The 24,661-nt window shown below is 38.7% G+C and overlaps 3 protein-coding genes, 1 long non-coding RNA gene and 2 pseudogenes across 4 annotated transcripts; all 6 read left to right on the plus strand.

The window, feature by feature from the left end:
* The first annotated feature begins 601 nt into the window (after positions 1-601).
* Positions 602-2,220, plus strand: LOC144646240 (BTB/POZ domain-containing protein 6 pseudogene; annotated as a pseudogene).
* On the plus strand, positions 1,569-2,114 carry LOC144645949 (BTB/POZ domain-containing protein 2-like). The gene has a single exon (XM_078505460.1). The coding sequence runs from the start codon at positions 1,569-1,571 to the stop codon at positions 2,112-2,114; it is 546 nt and encodes a 181-aa protein (XP_078361586.1).
* Positions 2,221-3,203: 983 nt separating the features above from the next.
* On the plus strand, positions 3,204-5,295 carry LOC144646252 (BTB/POZ domain-containing protein 6-like; annotated as a pseudogene).
* Positions 5,296-6,801: 1,506 nt separating this feature from the next.
* Positions 6,802-8,590, plus strand: LOC144645578 (BTB/POZ domain-containing protein 6-like). The gene has a single exon (XM_078505155.1). The coding sequence runs from the start codon at positions 6,875-6,877 to the stop codon at positions 8,207-8,209; it is 1,335 nt and encodes a 444-aa protein (XP_078361281.1). The 5' UTR covers positions 6,802-6,874; the 3' UTR covers positions 8,210-8,590.
* Positions 8,591-15,382: 6,792 nt separating this feature from the next.
* LOC144646254 (BTB/POZ domain-containing protein 6-like) lies at positions 15,383-19,082 on the plus strand. Its single transcript, XM_078505795.1, has 2 exons — positions 15,383-16,002; positions 17,433-19,082. Exons 1-2 carry the CDS (start codon positions 15,468-15,470, stop codon positions 18,194-18,196), a joined length of 1,299 nt encoding a protein of 432 aa, XP_078361921.1. The 5' UTR covers positions 15,383-15,467; the 3' UTR covers positions 18,197-19,082.
* Positions 19,083-21,508: 2,426 nt separating this feature from the next.
* On the plus strand, positions 21,509-24,292 carry LOC144646262 (uncharacterized). The gene is made up of 2 exons (XR_013569378.1): positions 21,509-21,609; positions 23,730-24,292. It is a non-coding gene; the product is annotated as an uncharacterized LOC144646262 (long non-coding RNA).
* The last annotated feature ends 369 nt before the right edge of the window (positions 24,293-24,661 follow it).

Below are 24,661 nucleotides of genomic sequence, written 5' to 3' on the forward strand. Positions count from 1 at the left end.
AAAAAATTAAATTGATTTAAAAGGCCCCTCTCAAAATGCACAGGAAACTGCTGCTCTGTGTACTCGATTCAGAGTCACGTCAAAATTAACGTGCCCGAGAAACTCTAGCCTCCCACGCAGTCGTTCTTAGGGGCGATGGTGTTTCACTCCTCCCCACGAGTGAAACACGATCGCCCCTAAGAACGACTGCGTGGGAGGCTAGAGAAACTCCTGCTTTGCGTATCTAAGTAAGTCACGCCGTTTTTGATTGGTCGAGACATAAAAAACATTAATTTCCTTTTTAAAATACCAGTGAAACTGCTGCTCTCTGTACCTAAGTTACTTACGTCGTTTTTAATTGGTTGAGAAATTAAAATACATAAGAAACTCCTGCTTTTTACGCGTCCGTCTTTAAACGAACTAACGAAATTTCGACAGCAACATGCGAACCATTCTTAATTGCGGCATTACAAGCTTCAAAATTCAGACGGGAGGCACGCATATCTACCCTAACAGGGCCTCATTATCCGCGCTCTGAGAAACAATTTTATAAGAGCAACAGCGTTAGCTATAAACAGAGGGTTTTCGCAAAATTTATTGCTCCAATTTTAAAACTTCCTGGTCACGCTTACTTGAATGCCTTACGAGTTCCTGTTGAGTAATTGCCAACGATTTTCAAATTGTTTTAACTACCGCAGGCATAAGTTGACACCGCAGTAGCTCCACGTTTCCGCGAGGACTTCCTGACGGGAGAGACTGAAAATTCGTTTATCTGTTTACACTGCATCGACCTCACCATAGAAGCCATGACTTTCGTCGAAGAAATCTGGCAAACAACAAAACCAACCATCAGAGAAAGGTGCAAGTTTATGTTCAACAATGATCTTTTCAGCGATGTAAAGTTTGTTGTGCCAAAGGCCGATGGCGAAAGCGGAAGTAAAAAAGTGATTCCTGCTCATAAGTTCATGTTGTCGATAAGCAGTCCTGTGTTTGAAGCCATGTTTTACGGAGATCTGGCGGAGACTGGAGCCTCTGTTGAACTGCCTGACTGTGAGTACGATAGTCTGTTGGAGTTGTTTCGTTTCATGTACAGCGATGAGGCGAACATAAGTGGAAGTAATGTGATGGGAGTGTTGTATTTGGCGAAGAAATACATAGTGCCTTCACTGGCTGATAAATGCACGGAATATCTACAAGACAACTTAGATCCCTGTAATGTGTTTAGCATCCTGCCATCCGCTCAGAAATATAAAGAGAAAAATCTGGAGGAAAAGTGCTGGAAATTGATCGATAAACAGACAGAAGAGGCTGTGAAATCTGATGGATTTGTGGCAATTGAGAGGTCCTTACTTGAAGAAGTAGTCGTGAGAGACACTCTAACGATTCAAGAGATAGAGCTGTTTAAAGCTGTTAACTTGTGGGCAACAAGGGAATGCGAGAGACAAGATTCAGCGTCAGATGGTGCAATGAAGAGAAAAATTCTTTGAGAAGAAATAATCAAAGGAATACGTTTCCCAACAATGAAACTAGAAGATTTCTCCAGTGTAGTCTTGGGCAGCGACATTTTAACAAAAAAAGAAATTGCAAGTATGACCGATTGTCTCGGTTCAGCGTCGAGTTTTCCAGTGAAATTTTCAGCAACAAAAAGACGTGGTTTTCAAGTTGATGGTGATATTCAACGATGTTGTAGATTTGGCTCACCGTCTGCTTGTGGATGGAGTTATACTGGCTCCACAGATGCTATCAGTTTCTCTGTGGACAAAGATATTGTGCTTCACGGAGTGTGCTTCTTTGGTAATGAGAATAAAGCTTACTCGGTAGACTTGAAGGTAAATGATACCTTATCAGTTCTAGTGTCTAAAACTGGACAATTTTTTTCAAAGCTATTACAGGTAGAGAATTGCAGCTATTATGGTTTTAAAGTGAACTTTGACAAAGAGAAAGTCATTTTGAAGAAAAACACGAAGTACGACATGAAAGCTAAAATATCAGGCTCTCCTTCGTTACGTGGAGTAAACTGTGTCAGTTCTGTTCAATGTTCAGATGTAACATTTACATTTATGACTAGTGACTACCCAAATAATGGGACGGATGTTAGTGAGGGCCAATTTCCAGAGTTGTTGTTTTCTCTTTAAATAAATATTAATCATTTCGTTCATTAATCACAGATCTCATCAAATACCAGGCGAGGATGGTCATTTAGTCAAACTACTGAGTCTTATAAAACCTGGAGTTGAAAATTATTTTTTATTGCAAGGAAAGAAGGCTGCTGGTTACATTGAAATAGTTTTAACGCCAAACTTTAAGAATAAGCTTTTTGTTTGAATTCTCAGCAGGATACCATTTACTCAACTTTCTCAGAAACTCTTAAATTCACAAAAGTAATAACAAATAATTTCTCCTTACAGAGAAAAAAATGGGACGAGAATAATGAACTATGAGATATAACTCCATGTATGAACAAACATGTCAAGTTGTCCAAAATTAACATTAGCAGCAAATATGTATATATAAAAGTAAGCACTGGAAAATGGCAAAAATAACAGAACAGTACTGAAACTGTAGTGTTTTCTTGTCAGAGATAAAAAAAAACCTCTTATGTAACAGATTGCTTATCAATAAAAATGCAGTGACGAGATCTCTCGGCTCGATTTCTGCGTTTTACGACCTGTCTCATACAGTGACAGCTGCAGTGAGTTCGGCTGAGAGGACACTCATGCATGTCTTGCTACTTGGTTATTGAATGGAAATGACACGCAAATTCACTAATCAGTCAAAGCTCATTTTCTCCAATAATAAATGTATATAAAATACTTGTTTCATGATTTGAAGGAAAATATTCTCCTGATTCGCGATTGTATCCCTCTCCCTCCCCTTCTACCGCCCCGCTTAAGTTTTCGTCATCCCCAAAACTACTGACACATTAAATTCCATTTACAAATCAGGATTAGACGCGCTGTGGAACATTTTAAGGACCACTTTTATAAGAGAACAGTGTCGGTCGTAAACAAGCGTTTCCTGCCAAATATATCGCTCTATCTACACGTTGGCTATGTGTGTGAACTAAATTTAGAACATGAAATGTCAAAAGGAATTTTGATTTTTTTTTTCGTTTTGTTTAACTTTACCGCTTGGTTCGATTTTCGAACTCTCGTGGTCACGCTTAGTGTAGTGCGTGACAAATTTTATATTCAAATAGTTTTAAACTACCGCAGGCTCAAGTTGCCAAAAGAAAACTGAAATATTGTAGGATTTCACAACAGAAACCATGGCTGTCGTCGAAAAAAACTGGCAAACTACAAGACCCACCATCAGAGATAGAAACAAGTTCATGTTCAACAACGATATCTTCAGCGATGTGGAGTTTGTTGTTCGGAAGACTGATGGCGAGAGTGAAAGTAAACAAGTGATTTGAATTGAATTGACTTTATTTCCCATAATAGAATAATACAGCATGTATATTTTTCTGTTACAATCTGCATTAGGGAGGAAGACTAAGGAAACCCTCGCGGGCTTTTACAAAACCATGGCTGTCGTCGAAGTTCGTGCTGTCGATAAGCAGTCCTGTGTTTGAAGCCATGTTTTACGGTGAGCTGGCGGAGACTGGAGACTCTATTGAACTGCCTGACTGTGAGTACGATAGTCTGTTGGAGTTGTTTCGCTACATGTATAGCGATGAAGTGCACTTGAGCGGAAGCAATGTGATGGGAGTGTTGTATTTGGCGAAGAAATACATAGTGCCTTCACTGGCTGATAAATGCACGGAATATCTGAAAGATAACTTAGATCCGTCGAATGTTTTCAGCATCTTGCCATCTGCTCGGAAATATGACGAGAAAAATCTTGTGGATCAATGCTGAAAAGTGATCGATAAACAGACAGAAGAGGTCGTGAAATCTGATGGATTTGCGACAATTGAGAGGTCCTTACTTGAAGCAGTAGTCGTAAGAGACAGTCTGACGATTGAAGAGATAGAGCTGTTTAAAGCTGTTGACCTGTGGGCAAAAAAGGAATGCGAGAGGCAAGGTTTAGCGGCAGATGGTGCAATAAAGAGAAGAATTCTTGGAGAACAAATAATCAAAGGAATACGTTTCCCAACAATGAAATTGGAAGATTTCTCTAGTGCGGTTTTAGACAGCGACATATTAAAAAAATAAGAAATTGTCACTATTATTAAACGTCTCAGTTCAGTCTCGAGTTCTCCAGTAGCATTTCCAGAAACAAGAAGATGTGGTTTTCAATTTGACGGTAATATTCAGCGATGTTGTAGATTCGGCTCATCGACTGGCAGTGGATGGAGCTATAGTGGCTTCATCATGATAGATGCCATCCGTTTCTCTGTGGACAAGGATATTTTGCTTCATGGAGTTTGCTTCTTTGGAAGTGAGAATAACACTTACTATGTAGAATTAGATATAATTGACTCCAACAGCAAATCAATTTTTGTGTCTAAAACTGAACGATTTCCTTCAGAACTGTTACAGGGAGAGAATTGTAGCTATTATGGTTTTAAAGTGATGTTTGACAAAGAGAAGGTCATTTTAAAGAAAAACACAAGGTACGATATAAGGGCCAAAATATTAGGCTCTCCTTCGCTATATGGAAACAGTTGTGTCAGTTCTGTTCAATGCTCAGGAGTAACATTTACATTTATGAATATTAAGAGTCAACACTCAAATATCAGAACGGAAACTGTTCAGGGTCAATTTCCAGAATTGTTGTTTTCTCTTAAATAAACATGGAACATTGCCTTCAGTTATCACAGATCTAATCAAATGCCAGGTGAAGATACTCGAGTTAATTAAAAAAAGCTGTGTTGCCAAAAATCCGACAACATTGACCGTGGGTATAAAATTTTGGGCTCCTGTGTACCCGACTATACACTGTTGTAGTGTTATTTTTATAAAACAGTGGTGGGAAACAGTAAAAATTGAAAACCAGATCTCAACCTGTCTAGCTAGCTATAGGAAATAAAATCCTTACATTGACAAAAGCGTTGTTCGCCAGATCTATCTTAGAGTTATTAAGAGCCTTGTGTTTACTGAGCGTGTGTATTTTAATTTGTTATATATTTTTCTAAAATATTGTTTGTCGCGTTAAACAACAATAACAGTAATAAGAATTGCTACCATTATTACCGAAGAAAACTAGCTAGGTGAAGGTGTAAGTAATCGAAATGTAAATAAAAAATATAAGTAATGAATTGATGTATTTGATTAAAATAAATGTTTCAAAACAAATCAACTATTGGATAGAATTTAGCTTGATGTACAAGTTAATTCTCAGAACTAACATAACCAGTTATGTATGACAGTAAGAAAGGAGAATGTGTTATTTATAGCTTAAAATTGAAATGCTTACATAAAGTACAACTGGGAGTGTATCGGTGGTTTTACTGAGAAACAAAAAACCCACACCAAAGACTGTTTGCTTATCGTAATAAAACTACAATAGCGAAGCTTTATTTAACAGCCGCTAAGTAGTTTGCGCTACACTTCTTTTAAAAGTTTCCCTTTGCATCAGCAATCAGCTAACACACACTCCGTTTTAATCCAAACTTATAACAACTACAGTTAAATTATAGCACACTACACTAAATATACCGAAGTTGTGCTCAATTTTGTTCTACGGATACAGAAAGTTTGCCATAATATATTTTTCTTTCTTTTTCTTTTATCGCACCCATAGGCACTCTTCCTTCATAAACAACACTATCGCATTTGCTCTTTCTGGACCAGACAAAACCTGCTAGTCTCTAACTTTGTCTTTGTGGGTATCATGGTCAGATTTTGCGCAATTCTCGGTCACGCTGAGTGCGTGATTATGGTCACGCTAGCTGAGTACGTAACCACTGATTTCTATGACGTCAATGCAAAAGCACGACAAGGAAACTGAAACACAATATGCGAAACTGTGTACCGACGCTTGGTTATCAACGGCTTCCAATTTATCATGACGAGAGACAATTTTGATTTCCTGAATAAAGTTCTTAAATTTTCTCCTTATTTTTGTTTTCTCCTCCATAACACACCTTTTTTTTATCATTACTCGGTCACCTTGCTGTTAAGACTTGCCAGAAACTTGCTATCGCGCAAACCACACAAAATCACGAAATTCAACTATTACGAAGTCCAACAGCCAATCTGCCTAAATGTCTTGGGTGATCTGACAGTAAAGCAGGTATAAGTGGTCGTCCCGGGCTTGCGGTGGTACTGGAACTCAACTAACTCAACTGAAACTCAATAAAATACCGGCCCGGGAATTCAATATTAAGGTCACCAGCCATGTTACACGGATAATCGTATCTATAACAAAATTCTCGATTTTGATTGGTTCTCCGCGCGCCTATTTGTCGCGTAATTGGCGCGCGATCACGTGGGTGTCCAATTACAGGTATCCAATTTGGACAACTTCAAATTGGATACCTGAAATTGGACACCTACGCCATTCGCGCGTCAATCACGCGCATTTAAATGGGTTCTTTTTTGCCGTTTTCCCACTGTTTGTACAACCAATTGAATTTACCCTTAACTTTTTCACACTAACAAAGATTCTCAAAGACTTCCTAACCTCGAATTTTGTTATTGATACGATTAATTAGTAATTGGACCTCGTGTCGTACAATTCAGAGAGTAATCGAGCTCGTAATTTCAAATCGTCCTCGCGCTGCGCGCTCGGCCGATTTTGAAATTACTCGCCCGATTACTCCCTGAATTTTACTCCACTCAGTCCAATTACTATTACTAAGGTTGTGACGTAAGAGCAAAATTACACAATTGTGAAACTAACAAGTACTGACGCAACATGAAAATAAGAGGCTAAGCAGATTTTCCGCTTTGGGCGAAATATAATTCCCGCAACAATTTCTTGATTTAAAAGAAAACATTCAGCAACCATGTCTGTCGTCGAAGAAAGCTGGCAAACAACAAGACTCAACATCAGTGAAAGATGCAAGTTTATGTTCAACAACGATCTCTTCAGCGACGTGTCGTTTGTTGTGCAAAAGGCCAATGAAGTAAATGATAGTAAACAGGTGATTCCTGCTCACAAGTTCGTACTGTCGATTAGCAGTCCTGTATTTGAAGCCATGTTTTACGGTGAGCTGGCTGAGACTGGGGACTCTATTGAACTGCCTGACTGTGAGTACGAGAGTCTGTTGGAATTCTTTCACTACATATACAGCGATGAATTGAACATAAGCGGAAGAAATGTGATGGGAGTATTATATTTGGCGAAGAAATACATGGTGCCTTCACTGGCTGACAAATGCGCAAAATATCTGCAGGACAACTTAGATCCGTCGAATGTTTTCAGCATACTGCCCTCTGCTCAGAAATATGAAGAGAAAAACCTCGTGGATCGATGCTGGGAAGTTATCGATAAACAGACAGTAGAGGCTGTGAAATCAGATGGATTTGTGACAATTGACAGGTCCTTACTTGAAGTACTAGTCGTGAGAGACACTCTGACGATTGAAGAGATAGAGCTGTTTAAAGCTGTTGACTTGTGGGCAACAAAGGAGTGTGAGAGACAAGGTTTAGCGGCAGAAGGAGAAATGAAAAGAATAGTTCTTGAAGAGCAAATAATCAAAGGAATACGTTTTCCAACAATGAAACTGGAAGATTTCTGCGATGTGGTGTTATACAGCGACATTTTAACAAAAATAGAAATTGTTAGTATTGTTAAATGTCTCGGTTCAGCGTCGAGTTCTCCAGTCGGATTTTCAGAAACAAAAAGATGTGGTTTGCAATTGGACAGTGATATTCAGCGATGTACTAGAATTGGCTCATTGCCTAGCAGTGGATGGCATTATAGTGGCCGCCGAGACGCTATCAGTTTCTCTGTGGACAAAGATATTGTGCTTCATGGAGTGTGCCTCTTTGGAAGTGAGAATAATGCCTACTCTGTAGAATTAGATGTAATGGACTCCAACAGCAAATTAATTATTGTGTCTAAAACTGAACGATTTCCTTCAAAACTATTAGAGGAAGAGAATTATAGCTATTACGGTTTTAAAGTGTCGTTTGACAAAGAGGTCATTTTAAAGAAAAACACGAAGTACGTAATAAGGGCCAAAATATCAGGCTCTCCTTCGTTATGTGGAGTGAACTGTGTCAGTATTGTTAACTGTTCAGGAGTAACATTCACATTTATGAATAATGAATACTCGACTAATAAAACGGATATTTATGACGGCCAATTTCCTGAATTGCTGTTTTCTCTTAAATAAATATCGATCATTTCGTTTATTTATCAGTGATCTGATCAAATACCAGGTGAAGATGCTCGTTTAGTCAAACTACTGAGTCCGGTAGAGCTAGAGTGGAAAACAAATTTTGAATCTGAAGAAAATAGCGGCTGGAAACATTAAAATAGTTTCAACACCTCACTTTAAGAATAAGCTATTTGTTTGAGTTCCTCGTAGGTGACCATTTATTGAACTTTCTCAGTCTATTCTCAGCTAACCCTTTAAAATGGAAAAGTGATTAATACATAATTCCTAATTACAATAACAGAAATGTAAGGAGAATAATGACTTGGAGATCATTGACTTCATGCATGTACAAACAAGTTGTCTAGAACTAATATTTAAAGCAAATATGTATGACAGAAAGCAATTCAGAGAAATTACATTAAACAAAGGTAGCGTGTGTTTTTTCTTTTTTTTTTTTAAATAAGATCTCTGATGCAACAAATTGCTTATCAAGATATTTTCCAGGCAAATCAGAAAATGGGAAAAGGGTGATTTTTGATTGTTTTTGCATTAGCCTCTTATTTTGGAGTCTCAGAAGGGAACATTTTATTGATTTCCTCCACTTAACCTTCAAACTCAATAGGAGGTCAATATGTAATTTCTCGATACATTGTCATGCAACCAAACATATGATAAGAATATAGAAAATCATCAAAAAAGAACAAATAGTTACAATTTATATACTGTTGCAGTGTTGTGATTATAAAACAATGATGGAAAACAAAGTAGAAATTGAAAACCAAATCTCAACCTGCAGTTGTTTCCCTGAATCTTACTATGAGAAATTGAATCCTTAATACATTGACAAAAGTGTTGTTCGCCAGATCTATCTTTGAGTCATTAAGAGCCTTGTGTACTGAGCCTGTGTATTTTGTTCTTTATTTTTTCTGAAAGATTGTTTGTTGCGATAAATAACAATAACAGTAATAAGAATTGCTACCAATATTATCATAGGAAACTAGGTGATGGTGTAAATAATCGAAATGTAAATAAAAAATGTAAGTAATGAAATGTAAGTAATGAACTCCGGATAATGGATATTAACTGATGAGTGGGCCAACTAATGTTGGCCTACAAAACAGAACTGTATTAACATCCATGAACTCAAGTTCTGAGTAGAGCAACAAGAAATTATACACAGCTCCTTCAAGGTAGAGCACTATTCTGGATCAAACGGTGATCAGCACGTGTATTAAGTAATGAATTGATGTATGTGATTAAAATAAATGTTTCAAAACAAATCATTTATGGGGTAGAATTTAGCTTGATGTACAACTTAATCCTCAGAACTAACATTACAAGTGATGTATGACAATAAGAAAGGGGAATGTGTTATTTATCACTTGGGATTGAAATTCTTTAATGAAGTGCAGCTGGGAGTGTTGAGGTGGTTTTAAAGAGAAAAAAACTCATACGACAAAACAGTTTGCTCATCGTAATAAAACTACATTAGAAAATAGCACAAAGTAAATACGTGCGCTGATTGGTTAAAAATTGTGTTTCTATAACTCGATGGAGACACAGACAGTTGTCATAGACACGGCAATCAATATTCACGGCGCTGAAATAAGCAATGCAAAAATAACAACTAAGAATTGTGCTAAATTTTAATGTCACAGCTGACAAAAACCAGGTTAAGACTAAACAAATATTTGCACACTTGAAAACAAGCGAGTAAGATGTTTACAGAGCCTGCTACACATTCAAAAATAGTCTGTGAAAGGAAATTGTCGAAGCGGCTGACCTTTCAAAGAAGTATGTGAATTGGCGCAACTTCACTCCATTCTAGGCTTTGGAGCACTTCAGAACTATTCACAGCTCCTCAACAGGACAAGATATTCGTCCAGAATGCCGAGTCAAACTTCTTTTAACAGAAAAATAATGCGCTTTCACCTCCAAGGTTCGAGTCGCTCGATCGGCAACGTCGGTCGTCAAACCATTCGGTTAGGTCGATGAAGCGAAATAAAACCACAATTCTTGACTCCTTCCAGTGCTTGACTTCAGTTTAACCATCGGCTTAATTATTTCTCATAATTACGTTAACTTTGGGGCCTGTTTTCTTTGTTTGTTTGGCCAAAAAACGGTGAATTTTAGCCTTGAAGCAAATGTTGAACAGTTGTTTTATTTCTGTTCATCGACTCCCTTACTATGATTGGTTGATTATGATCATGACGTAAAACCGCGAGGTGAAGAGAATCTACGTTTTGATGTTAAATAAAGCGCTAAATATTACTTTGATGTGCGTTTTTTTTTTGTCCTGTTTTCTAAAAGAAATAGAAAACATGTTTTCCGTGTTTCTATCGAGTTATAGAAACACTCGTGAAAGTTTGGGAGAACTCGAAAAAGCTGTGGAAACACTCGTCTATCGACTCGTGTTCCCACAGCATTTCTCGTTCTCCCAAACTTCCACTCGTGTTTCTATTTAACAATTAGATTATGAGCTCGAGATTTCTATTTAACAATTAGACGGCAAGTTCGAGGTTTCTACCGGCTGATAGTTGACGAGGGGCGAAGCCCCGAGCCAACTATCAAGTCGGTAGAAACCGAGAGCGAGCCGTCTAATTGTGTTAGCATAACCCACTGACCGATCTATCAAAGAAATAAAAAATATTATTATTTCAATAATTGTGTTACATTTGTGCAATGAAGCATGCTGAGAAGCTGGCGCATTTGTAAAGTTCATTCACGAATGTTCATTCATCACAGGAACAAAGCTACACAGTGATCTCGTACATTGCGCATTCTCAAAAAAATTCTAAACCATCGAAGTTAAAATGGTTTGTAAAGCTTGAAAGGCTCAAACTAAGATTTATTTCAAAGTTCTTTTATCTCAAACGATGAAAAAGTGTTTTACAGCAAACTACCATTGGCTCAACGAAATATAGGTAAGTGTAAAACCAAGCTGTTCGCTGTAATTGCTTAGGATCTGTCGTATCCGCATTTCCCAGTTGACCACTTTCAAACAGCTTTTGTAGCTGCTCGCTTATTCAATGTGATGGGAGTTTTATGGACCACTCCTGTCACTTTTCCCCCTTTCATGAGATTTTTGCAGACTGCATTAAGCGTATCATTTGCCTTCTTAAATTCCAAATCTCCGACAATGGACCACGGTTTGTTGTTTGGTGCTTGCTTCAAATGTCGATCGATGGCCGCTCGGATGGCTTTCAGTGAAGAAACTTTGAAGGGTTCTCCATTTGTTCGTCTCACTGACACATGAAACTTTTGCAAACAAGTATTTAATTCGGCTTTTGTTTGTTGTTCGATGGGTGTTGTAATTTCCTTTTGGGTTGAAAACCAGTCTTTGGCAACTTTGTTTTCGTTTACGTAACAATCTGTCGTTGAATGTATTTGATAACTTGAAAGGGTTTTTTTTCTCGGAAATTTTTCGTCACTTACCTTTAAAAATCTTAATTCCATACTTTGTCGCTTGTTTGGTTTTCTCAGGAATAGCACTTTGTAACACGCTCTCTATGTCGTCTTCAGAAACTTCACGAAAACGCGAAGTTGAAGCCATTATTGATCGAGAAGCTCACAGGTGCCTTCTACGGATCGATAGTAGGCACCTGTGTAGCCAATCAGATTGCGCGATTACCAATAGTAGGTCAGTGTGGTTATGCTAACGTGTGATAGTTGATGAGGGCGAAGCCCGAATCAACTATCACACATGGAAATCGAGAGCGAATAATCTAATTGTTTTAGTATAAATCTACTAGACGTTCAAAACTTAACAACAAGACAGGCTCTCGTTTTTATTGAATAATGATGTAAATAAGTCACACAACACGCGGATAATTGACAACTGCACCACATTGCATTAGGAGTCAAGAATGGTCCCTCAAAATGTCGCAGTGCTCGCAATGCTCGCAAAATTTTAGTGGGTGCTCGTTTGTGGCTTCTGTGTGCGCGTTTGCATTTCATTCACGATTTATTGAAACCGTTATATGCCCGAAACTGAAGGAAAAGCCAAGTTTTTTATTGTAAAATGACAATTGAAAGATGTACTGACGTACAAGGGCCCTTTGAAGTCAAGTTTTTTTAAAATTCGAAAACGTAAAAGATTAAAAAAAAGTTAAGCGAGTTGTTCGCAAGGAAGAAACCACATTGCACTGTTTAGCTTCTGTGTGCGCCTTTGCATTTCATTCACGATTTATGCATTAGTCAATTGAAATCCCGGCCCCCCGACCCCCGGGACTTACCGGGGATTTAACGCGTCCAAAGCCGGGATTAAAACGCACTTTTAACGGCGCATTGGCCCCAGTGGGCGGTGGATTTAACAAAACGTCAGTAGACCGGGGCCGTGGAGCGGTGATTTAACAGCACGCAATCACCTGAAGTGGGGACGACAGCCGGGATTTAACATGAAGGACTAATGTTTTTCTCAAATGTACGTTGTGAGGAATTTGTTCTAAGATGTCTTAACGCTTCTACCTTGATAAAGCCTTTCGTGACGCCTGGCAGATGGCACTAATAGAAATTCGTGTATTGAAACGGCTCTGTAGGTTTGTAATGTGCTCGCACGTTAAGGATAGACTCCTTGTGGAATCTCCACCTTTGTACGCTATCGTCTCCAAGAAAGTAGTTTCTGCTTCTGATATTTCAGCCATGAATTTTATCGAAGGGTGAAAGCTGTTTGCCTTTAGAAGAAATTCTTCTATTTTGTTTCTTCTTGTGTCTCACATTAAAAAGACGTCGTCGATGGATTGTTTCCAAAGGATAGGTTTATTGCTACTTTGTCGGAGTGTTTCGTTTTCTATTTTGGTTATTTTCGTGCCCATGGCTGTTCGATGGGTTTAAAGATAATCTTTTTCATTGAATTTGGACGAGTTTTCTTTAACAATCAAACTGAGTATCTCTCTTTAAAACCTGTTAGGTTCTGGAGGGTTTCCTTTGATGAAATTCTTCGTATGCTTCGCTTACAGTGTTAATGATTCAAGGAAGGCTTTTTAGGCTGTTTAGGCAGTGTAATCTTCTCATTGAAGTTATTAAATTCTGTCAGACGAAGCTTGTTTCTGTGCTATCCGGCTGAAGAAGATGGTCAACAAAAGCTGAAATACGTTCTGTAGGGCAATCACACCTGATATTATGGGTCTTCCGACAGGTGTGTTCATAATGTGCTTATTTCGGGTTAGAAATTTGGCAATTGTGACTTTGACTACGAAAAATGATTTCTTAGTTTTCTCAAATAAAAGGCCTTTGGCGGAAACAAACTACATCAGGTTTAATTCTTTCCTACCTTATAGCTTTATATGGACAATAAATAAAAGAAATAGGATTGTTAACTTCTGGAACGAAATCAAGATTTTCCCCCGGTTTTTCCTGAATATCGCTCTTGAGCTGTTACTTTATTTGGTTAGGATGTCCCCGCTATGCGGGGCTTTTAACAGACGTCTTGGCCCCTAGGGCGAGGAAATAAGCTGGGTTTTAACACTTGACAAATGTTAAATTCCCCGGTAAGTCCCGGGGGTCGGGGGGCCGGGGTTTCAATTGACTGATGCATTATTTAAACCGTCGTTTGCTCGAAATTGAACTAAAAGCCAGATTTTCATTGTAAAATGACAATTTAAAGATAGACTGACTTACAAAGGCCCTTTGGAAGTCAAGTTGTTTTAAATGTAGGAAACGTGAACGATAAGAAATTTATGAAAAGTTGAACGAGTCGCCCGCAACCTTGAATTCGCTTTCAATTTTGTTGTTTTATTTTAAGTCTTATTGATGCATAAAAAGACTTGCAGGTCGAATCTGTTTAGCTTTTCTTTTACTGCTCCTCGATGGGACGATGAAACTGTGTTAGTTTGCAAAGACATTTTAAACTTTATTTCCACAAAATGTCTCGGTGAAACGCATCTCTGAATGTTATAAAATTATAGATTCGCCTGCTTTAAAAAGCGTAAATGAATATTAATTGCTTTTCTTACCGTGTAAAATCTTCATTACATATTTTGGTACAGTCTTTACCTTCTCCAACATCGCCTGGAATAGTAAATAATCCAAGTCCTTCTTTACGGTCAATTTAAAAGCGAAAAAGCGGCGACCATTCTGTTGACAACCGCACGCTGTTTCGCTACTCACCTTCTACAACAGAATAGATAGTGAGTAGCGTAGCCAATCAGAGAACAGAATTCGTGATAGAGCGCTAGTAGATTTATACTAAAACTCGATAGAAACACGGAACATGTTTTCTATTTCTTAAATAGCGAAGCAACTGCTAAGTAGTTTGCGCTACACTTCTTAGGTTTCCCTATGCATCAACAATCAACTAACTCACACTCCGTTTTATTCCAAACTTATAACAACCACAAAACCCCTATGTTCGGAGATGAAGGAAAAGTTCACTTTTACTTACTCCTGGATAGGCAGAGGCTCTTATTGTGGCAGCGGTGTTCTCTGGTTCCACACAAAGCCTGAGTGGGGTGCCTATGGGTCTTTGCACGATCCTACCGAACCCTAAGCGCGCGAAAACAAACATATGGTACCCAAGGTATTAAGACAGAAATCTCTTAGTCGGTTAAAATATACTTCGACTAGCACAGTGCTCTGCTTATGCTGCAAAAACAGTTTGGGTTTTGACAACAAAATTTTAGATAATTTCACAGTGCTGTCTCTCCCGCCACCCATGGCCAGGAATATAAATAGGCGTCAAGGAATTAATAGGGCAACTACAAAAAAATGCTGGTAAAAAAAATTTTCAGGCAGAAGCATTCCATTCAGAGGGAGTCGCTTTACTAATACACTCGTGATGTAAACAAAGCGAATCACCGAACGTGAACTCGGAACAGACAATGATGAACGTTCTGGGGTTGAACTCAGTCTACCATCATAGCTGCCGACATTGCTATACCTTAACCATTCACAAACACTCCAAAATATCACGCACTGAGGCACAATTGATAACTCTTGCTTTCAACAGCAACATCAGTGCATTGGCTGATTCCCTAAACAAGTGTTTCGAAAAAACTTTAAAGCTCAAATAAAACGTAACTTGTCTGTGTGTTATTTTCAAACCAAAATGCTCTCAAGAAAATTAGTTAGCGTGACTGGGAGATGTTGACAACTACAGAAACATTTCCCGGTCACGCTAACTGATTGCGTGATGACTTCCTGCTAATTAATTTTATATTCAAATTTTAGAAGCCACCGCTGGATCGAGTTGCCACCCAGTTTTCCACGAAAACTACGCTGCCTAGTAAACTGAAACATTCTTCGTCTATACTTCATCGATCTCAGTACAAAAACCATGGCTGTCGTCGAGAAAAACTGGCAAACAACAAGACCAACCATCAAAGAAAGAAACAAGTTTATGTTCAACAACGATCTCTTCAGCGACGTGAAGTTTGTTGTTCGCAAGACTGATGGCGAAAGTGAAAGTAAACAAGTGATTCCTGCTCACAAGTTCGTGCTGTCGATTGGCAGTCCTGTGTTTGAAGCCATGTTTTATGGTGAGCTGGCGGAGACTGGAGACTCTATTGAACTGCCTGACTGTGAGTACGAGAGTCTGTTGGAGTTGTTTCGCTACATGTACAGCGATGAAGCAATCTTGAGCGGAAGTAATGTGATGGGAGTGTTGTATTTGGCGAAGAAATACATAGTGCCTTCACTGGCTGATAAATGCACGGAGTATCTGGAAGATAACTTAGATCCTTCGAATGTTTTCTGTATCCTGCCCTCTGCCCAGAAATATGAAGAGAAGGACCCGGTGGATCGATGCTGGAAAGTGATCGATAAACAGACAGACGAGGCTGTGAAATCAGACGGATTTGCGACAATAGACCATTTGCATTATGACGTAAAAGCGCAAGGAATTCTGGTAGTTGTAGTTAGGTTCGCGGGAAATTTTGAATCGTCATCAAGCCCGCTTGCCCAAGAAAATCGTGATGGAGGTAAAGAAAATTACTCTCGCCGAAGAAGACGTCCCTGTGGCTTCATTTAAAGCGGAAAAAGCAACCTCTCAGTATAAAACCAAGTCCGTTAAAATGGAAAAAAAGTTATGCAAGAAATTGTATATTTGCTGGGTTGCGTTTTGTAGTGAAGTTTCAACGAGTGTTTCCTCCACTCGAGTCCGCGCGGTTATTTAATTAAATTCCTAAAACTTTTGCTTGCCAGGTATTTTCAAATAATATACGAAGACGCAATATTTTACCCTTTCTAAACATGGGGAAGTACAGTACATGATGTCTACACTCGTAAAAATCTTCGAGGCTAACCATTCGAGTCTCACAAGTAATCGTTCATCAACAAGATTATGGAAATAAAATTATATTTGCTCGCACGGCCCTCGCTCGGATTGAAACCACAACTGCTACTCCACGAGTTGACATTTCCAGCACAAAAACAAGAAAACTTCTTTGTTAACGAATATTGCAATTAAAGTTCTAATTTGACGAAAACAGAAATACAATTTTAAGATAAAAACAAATATTAAATCTGTATTCACCTGCACAGGGTAGTTTGAAAATCCTTTATGATTGACCCTTCATGATTCATCGATGATCGGATGAAGCTCGATTGAACGAGGAAAATTATTTGACTCTTTTCTCTGTCTCGCTGTAAAAATAAATTAAACTGATCGTCCCGCCGAGCAATCATGATAAATGGTAAATTTTCTAAGCTTTTCAGTGAAGAATTAATTCACCTGCGATCGATGGAAGCGATCGTTTGTTGAATGTCTAAAAATAGATGATGGACAAAGTCAATGGCTTGCCTTGCTTTCACTTGATTCCACACAAATTTAGTTATATCCTAGACTCGTCCTTTCAAGCAATCTGTTTCCAGTGCGCGATGTTTTGAAGCTGTGATATTAGGCTAAAATTATTTACGAAGAGAAGTTGTCGGCCGCGATGAATGAATTTCTACCAAGTCAACTCCGCCTGGCGCCACACAACGTACACTTGAACACGAACAACATTTGACTGTCTTCGTTAAAACACAGAACTCAGTCAATTTTCATTCCAAAGCTATCATCCTGTTTTCTATATTTTTAACAGGGAACTGAAAAAATAAATGTATAAACAAATTTCGAAGCGACAAAGAGCGTAAACTTGGCAGCTCAACTTCAGATCAAAATAAAAGTCCTGGATGTCCACCTTCACGCTTGGCTGCCTTTAGCCAATCATAAGGCAGAAATGTTTTTTTCCCGCGAACTTAACTACAACTACCAGAAGTCTTTGCGCTTTTACGTCATAATGCAAATGGTCTATTGAGAGTTCCTTACTGGAAGCAGTTGTCGTAAGAGACACTCTGTCGATTGAAGAGATAGAGCTGTTTAAAGCTGTTGACTTGTGGGCAACAAAGGAATGTGAGAGGCAAGGTTTAGCGGCAGATGGTGCAATAATACGTTTCCCAACAATCAAACTTGAAGATTTCTCTAGTGCAATTTTAGACAGCGACATTTTAACAAAAGAAGAAATTGTCGCTATTATCAAACGTCTCAGTTCAGTCTCGAGTTCTCCAGTAGCATTTCCAGAAACAAGAAGATGTGGTTTTCAATTTGACGGTAATATTCAGCAATGTTGTAGATTTGGCTCATCGACTGACAGTGGATGGAGCTATAGAGGCTCCGCAGATGCCATCAGTTTCTCTGTGGACAAGGATATTTTGCTTCATGGAGTTAGCTTCTTTGGAAGTGAGAATAACACTTACTATGTAGAATTAGATATAATGGACTCCAACAGCAAATCAATTTTTGTGTCTAAAACTGAACGATTTCCTTCAGAACTATTACAGGGAGAGAATTGTAGCTATTATGGTTTTAAAGTGATGTTTGACGAAGAGAAGGTCATATTAAAGAAAAACACGAAGTACCACATAAGGGCCAGAATATCAGGCTCTCCTTCGCTATATGGAAACAGTTGTGTTAGTTCTGTTCAATGCTCAGGAGTAACATTTACATTTATGCAGAGTCGACACCCAAGTAATGGAACGCGAACTAATCAGGGTCAATTTCCAGAATTGTTGTTTTCTCTTTAAATAAACATGGAACATATCCTTCAATTATCACAGATCTGATCAAATGCCAGGTGAAGATACTCCTTTAGTCGAACTACCTCCCTCGGGGGAGACCATTTGCTGAACTTTCATAGCTAAAATCTTTAATTCGCAAGAGTGGTCGATCGACACGTAATTTCTTCTTACAGTACTAGAAATGTGAAGAACATTGAAGAGAATAATCAACTAGGAGATATGACTTCATGTGTGAACAAACAACTGGTGTCCAAAACGCAAACATATATAGTGTAGTAAGCTCTTCAGAGAAAATAACAGAACAGAAAAATGAAGTATTTTTTAGAAAAAATAAAAGCACTAATGCAACGGATTGATTATCAATGTTTCCCATTCTGGGGAGAAATGAGAAATTATAACGTAAAGAAAGGATGCACACACAAAACGGGAAAAATTAAACGGTGGGACTTGCATTAGCTTCTCTTTTTGGAGTCTCGAAGAGGAAAAATTTATTGACTTCCTCAACTTAACCTTCAAATCCACTAGACGGTCAATAGCTAAACCTCCTAAAAACATTGATACATTGTCAACCAGCTTAAGTTATGCTTTGTACACTGTTGTAGTGTAACTATTACAAAACAGTGGTGGAAAACAATGTAGAAATTAAAAACCAAATCTTAATCTGTAGTTGTTTCCCTGAGTCTTACTATGACAAATTGAATCCTTACATTGACAAAAGCGGTGTTTGCTGGATCTGTCTTAGAAAAATTAAGAGCCTTGTGTTCACTGAGCCTGTGTATTTTGTTATATATTTTTCTGAAAGATTGTTTCTCCCGTTAAGAATAACAATAACAGTAACAAGAATTGCTACCAATATTATTATAGAAAACTAGGTGATGGTGAAAGTAATCAAAATGTGAATAGAAAAATGTAAGTAAGGAATTTGATGTATGTGATTAAAATAAATGTTTCAAAACAAATCAATTATGGGATAGAATTTAGCTTGATGTACAAGTTAATTCTCAAAACTAACATTATAAGTTATGTATGACAATAAGAAAGGAAAATGTGTTATTTATAACTTGGAATTGAAATGTTTTCATGAAGTACAACTGGGAGTGTAGCGGTGGTTTTAAAGAGAAAAAAAAAAACAGTTTGCTTATCGTAATAAAACTACAAAAAACTACTTTAAACTAAACTGCTAAGTAGTTTGCGCTACACTTATTGAATTTCTCTTTGCATCAGCAATCAACTAACTCACACTCCGATCCGTTTTAATCCAAACTTAAATTACACTGCACTGAATATACCCAAGTTGTGTGCAATTTTGTTCTATGGATACAGAAAGTTTGTCATGATTTTTCTCTCTTTTTCTTTTATCACACCCAAAGGCACTCTTCCATTCATAAACAACACTAGATCGCATTTTCTCTTTCTGGACCAGACAAGCGTTTTCCTTAAAGACACTAAAAACCAGTTAATATTAGTCTCTAACTTTCTCTGTGTGGGTATTATTTTGAACAAGAATGGCCAGAAGAATTGTCCTTCTTGTCTTTTCTTCCCGATTTTAGCAATTCTCGGTCACGCTAACTGAGTGCGTTGTGATTGAAATTCCTGAAGCATGGATGCCCACGATCAAAAAACACAACAACAGGAGAGCTGTACGACTGCGGACCGCCGAGGGAGCAACAGTACACCAGCATGCAGAACACTGAGGATCGAAATGCACCAATCAGAGATGTTGAAAACCAACCAATCACAGCGCAGCCGTGTGCTTTATAAGCTAACGCACAACCAGTCGAACTTATCGCCTGATGAAGACTAGCAGTATGCAGTCGAAACGTTGCGATCTCCATCACACGTGACTACGTCGTGAGACAAACGAAATAATGAAATTTATGTTTCGCGCATCACTCATGTGCTCCACGAAAAAAAATAATCAAAGAGCTTAACTCCATTATCTACAGATTTATCTGGAAAGGATGTGACAAAATTAAACGCTTAGCACTAATCAGTGATTATAAGAATGGTGGTCTAAGAATGCCTTATGTTAAAACTCTTATTGATACCGAACGCCTTATCTGTGTTAAAAAAATACATTGAGGATTACGAGGATTACCATGAAAACACTTTTTTCGTTCTTTCTCAAGGACTATGGCGAAAAATTTCTCTTATACTGCAATTTCAATCCTGCAGACCTACCAGACCATATTCCCAGCTTTTTCAGAGACTGTCTTGATGTCTAGTCCAAATAAACGGCCAGAACTGCCGAGTCCCGTGACGAAGTCTTAAAGCAAATCTTGTGGAACAATCAATTCGTACGCATCAACTGCAAACCTATTTTCTACAGAAGACTATTCTCAAAGAGTATCACTTACATTTCTGACATTCTGACCAAGAATGGAAAGCTTAAGCCTTTGCCCACTTTTGCGGCAGTTGGGCTTACGATTATTGATTTTTTTCTCACTATTGGGTATTTTTGACTCTCTTCCTTCTCCGTGGAAAGCCCTAATTAACTCGAATGGGTTTCCTACCGAATCTTACAGCCCACGTGTATTGCAACATACCCTCTATTTAAATTTTAAATGCTTTTCGCTTGATTTGATTAACTCGAAAAAGCTATTGGGAATTGGTGGAGACGATTCAAGTATACCCATCGGCACGACACAAATACACAACATTATTTTCTAATCACGAGCTAGACCGGGAAACAATTTATTTACTTCCACATGTTGTTACAACTGACACGAATACAAACAGAAATTTTTCAATACAAAATACTCAATCGGATACTGTACACCAACAAATCTCTATACAAAATGAAAATAGTCAGCTCTCCCTGACTTTGTACATTCTGTCACTCGTCTGGTCTGAGGAATCTCTCGAGCATCTTTTGTGTTATTGCAAACATAGCATGGCTTTTTGGAAGTCCGTTGTCAGTCTTTGGCTAAACTCCATAGACATAAATATTGATTTTTTAAACGATTACTTGTCATTTTCGGCCTAGCTCAAAGAATCTCAATTGGACCCCCGGGATTGGACCCTTCTAAATCATATTATTATTATTGGTAATTCTATTGTCCATTTGATCATTTCAGTCCTCCTTGTTCAGTCGTTTATGTAGTAGATAAAATATGAGCGGCAGATCTGTATGGGCGTTTACAATGGCGAGCCGATAGGCGAGCCATTGTAAACGCCCATACAGATCGGACGCGAATATTTTATTCTACTTGTGAAATGAAAACAATAAATTGAAAGCAAAGTATTGTTATGCGAATCAGTAGAGATCTGTATCAAAAGTTAATGAATACTAATTAGCTGAGCAGGAGTTTGTATCAAATGATGTTTCTGACGAATGAGCTTGCGAAGAAGGCTGAAACAACTATTTTGCCGGCACGGGATACAACACGGCCTGGGCTCCAGGCCGGTGCATTATGGGGGTTAGCCAGGGGTATATAAAGGGAGTAAAACACGTGATAGTCATCTAGGTCTCTGAACCAACCCTGTTCAGTGCTCCGTTAATTTTGTTCACTCGGTTTTCTCTCGCTTGTGCCGTTGTGTTCGCTATGTCTATTGCCTACGACGAAGTTTCGGCTCTTATCAGCGCCAACAACCCGCAGTTGATAAATTCTTTCCAAGCATCTCCTGCAGGTTAGCGGTGGCTAAATTAACCTGGCCACGAGGAAGCCGCGGATATACAAATGGAGGAGTTAAAGAAGCTTTCAGTCAGCGAGCCACTCAAGTTTAATCGTAAAGCTTATGAAGTCCAGTTCAAGCTCAATCTAAAACTAGCGGAACTAATCGTCGGCGCCAAGTCTGCCGCCCAAAAGTCTCAGCTCGTCAATATTGAAGCCGATCTGGACGAAAAGAAATACTCTAAGAAACCCGGGCATTAGCGTGCTACCTGTTCAACGATGACCAAACCGTCTGCCTTCGCTAGCTCCTAAAAGAGTTCAAGAGAAGGACAAACCAGGTGTAGTCCATTTCGATTTTAATATCGAAGCGATAGTTGATGATAGAAATTTGAATTTTGCTTTTCATCGTTTTGCTTTGAAATTGTTTTGCTTGAATGTTTCTTATACGCTCTTTTATTCACATTGTGTTTCCGATTTTTCCTCTAGCCTACCGTGCGAAGAGGGCTTTTATATAATTGTGGATTGATTTCTGGCGTTCCTGAGAATCTTTACAATTCATTTTTAATGTCACCAGTCAAGGTTACAAGAGTCTCAGTCTTCCTCGAACTTCAACGCCTTCTGGCAAGGCTAACAATGCTTCGGTGCTTTGTTGCAAAGCTGTTAACGAACTCCTCCATGCAATCCTTACTGTAGAGATTTTTTGCGTGCAGATATTATCAACTGTAAAGCTTAAATTATGAACTCATATTCCGCTCGACAGATGTGTACTGTATGTGTCGAGTCGCTACTCGCATAATAATTTTCTTACATGTGCAATATGCTAATTATTAACTAACACAGAGAAAACAATGTGTTATGTTGCATCTACATTCACGCGTAGCTCCGGCTACAAAGGTTTATTTTGGATCTTAAGCACGTGATTTCTCCCTTTTTTGTAACTTGATTTGACGACTTGAACGTCGTCGTTCAGATCTTAAACAAAGGTTTCCATTTATTCTTATTTGGTTTGTAATCAGGATATTGTCTCATCGATATTTTTCCCGCGCATCGCAATTTTCTTTCGTCCGCCTAGCTTTTTGGGTATGGTTTTTTCAGATTATTTCTTTTTTGCGTCCTTCCATTTGGACGGTCTTCAACCCCCTTTCATGTTTATTTTATTATAGTGTTTTACCTATTCTTAGGCCCTATGAAGGTACGGGCTTCCCTATAGCTATTTCCCTCGATAATGGGTTTAGTGGGGAAGCTGACCATCTTTCCGTCGAAATTATCAGTTTATTTGTGCACTCTGGCTTATTGAAGTCTGGCTTTGTTCCTTACCTAGACAAGTCTCAGTACAGTGGGAGCCTGCACAGACCTACGTAGTTACAAGATTTATTTTCTTGGTGATCTACATTGCTGTTTCTTGGGAATATCATTCCTGGTTTCGCTACCCTGCAGTATGTCATTTCTGTTTAGACTTTCGGAGATACAATATCCTCTCCCTTTATGGGTAGTGTTTTGGGTGGCTTAGTCTAGAGTGCAGTAAGTTCCACTTGGAGGGTACTTTAGGCTGTGTGCCTCGCCTCAGAAGCCTTTCATTGTTAGCTTGTTAGTTCTTAGGTCATCTGGTTTTCCTTCAACCAGAATGTTGCACTGCCTTCCTTTTTTCTTTACCGTGACGGCAGTAGGAAGGTTGATCCCTTGCCTTTTATTGGATTTTATTATTTCCTTGGGGTTTTGCATTTACTGTTGCCTTTATTGTTATTGTTATTTTACGCCATGGTTGCCTTATATTCGCCATATAGGTTAGCCTCTTGCGTGTAGTTTGCTTTTACTTTTATCGCGAATCAAGACTCGTTTTCATTGTGTCTTTCTCTAAATCATAACTTTAGATGTCCTTTTTATGCTATGTTTTGCTCTGCTTGGTTTTTCTTTTATCTCCTCAGGTGTTTTTTGCTCAGCTTCTGGCGAAACCAGACCGTACTGGCAGATGTATTGGCCCTATCCAGGCCGGGTCCGGTGGACAGTCTGAAAACTACGGTCCCTTCTTCTAAGGCACGCAGTACTTCTTTTCAGTATTACCGTGCATGATGCAGGTGGAAGGAGTTCGCGGTCTGTAAGATTTGATAATATTTTTGTAGTGAGAAAAAGTGATATTTTCTTCTATGAAAGTTTCATTGCCATTCAAGTGCTTAAAAGTTAGAACGGCCAGCTCCTTTAGGTAAAGTGCGTTGTTATTTTCGAGCTATCCAGCTCCGCTTGTCCTGTTTATTTGCACACATGGTACTTTGATTATCTTCATATTTCCCTCCACTCTAGAATACTCATTCTTAGCCCATTTTTAGGGGAAGGTTCTTGCTACACCGTAGTTTCTGGAAGTCTGCTTTAGCCCAAGATATCAATGTAGATGACAGCATTGAGCAAACAACTTACGCCCAATACTTTGTCGTTCTATCGTGGTTTGGGTTGGTTCGTGTCAGGCCGCCCTCCTAAATAAACTTATTTGTCCTATAGCTGTGTGCTTGTTTGTTGTGTAGTGGAGGCAAAATATGATGTTTCTGACGAATGAGCTTGCGAAGAAGGCTGAAACAACTATTTTGCCGGCACGGGATACAACACGGCCTGGGCTCCAGGCCGGTGCATTATGGGGGTTAGCCAGGGGTATATAAAGGGAGTATAACACGTGATAGTCATCTAGGTCTCTGAACCAACCCTGTTCAGTGCTCCGTTAATTTTCTGTTTTTTGTTTTTAGTTTTTTCATATTTTCTTCCGCCTCGTTGCTGACTAGCCTTGATTTTACTTGATAAGCCTCCGTAGGTCGGGCTACCAATCGTTGGACATGAGCCATGGTTCCTACCCAGATTTCCGGCCTCTTTA

This window comes from Oculina patagonica, chromosome 3 (genome assembly GCF_052425735.1).
Source record: "Oculina patagonica isolate OP01 chromosome 3, crgOcupat, whole genome shotgun sequence".
Taxonomy (NCBI): Eukaryota; Metazoa; Cnidaria; class Anthozoa; order Scleractinia; family Oculinidae; genus Oculina; species Oculina patagonica.

Coding starts and splice junctions, on each gene's coding strand:
- LOC144645949 (XM_078505460.1), top strand. CDS start 1,569: ATGACCGATTGTCTCGGTTCAGCGTCGAGTTTTCCAGTGAAATTTTCA.
- LOC144645578 (XM_078505155.1), top strand. CDS start 6,875: ATGTCTGTCGTCGAAGAAAGCTGGCAAACAACAAGACTCAACATCAGT.
- LOC144646254 (XM_078505795.1), top strand. CDS start 15,468: ATGGCTGTCGTCGAGAAAAACTGGCAAACAACAAGACCAACCATCAAA. Junction 16,003..17,432: donor CGGATTTGCGACAATAGACC/ATTTGCATTATG, acceptor GGTCTATTGAGA/GTTCCTTACTGGAAGCAGTT.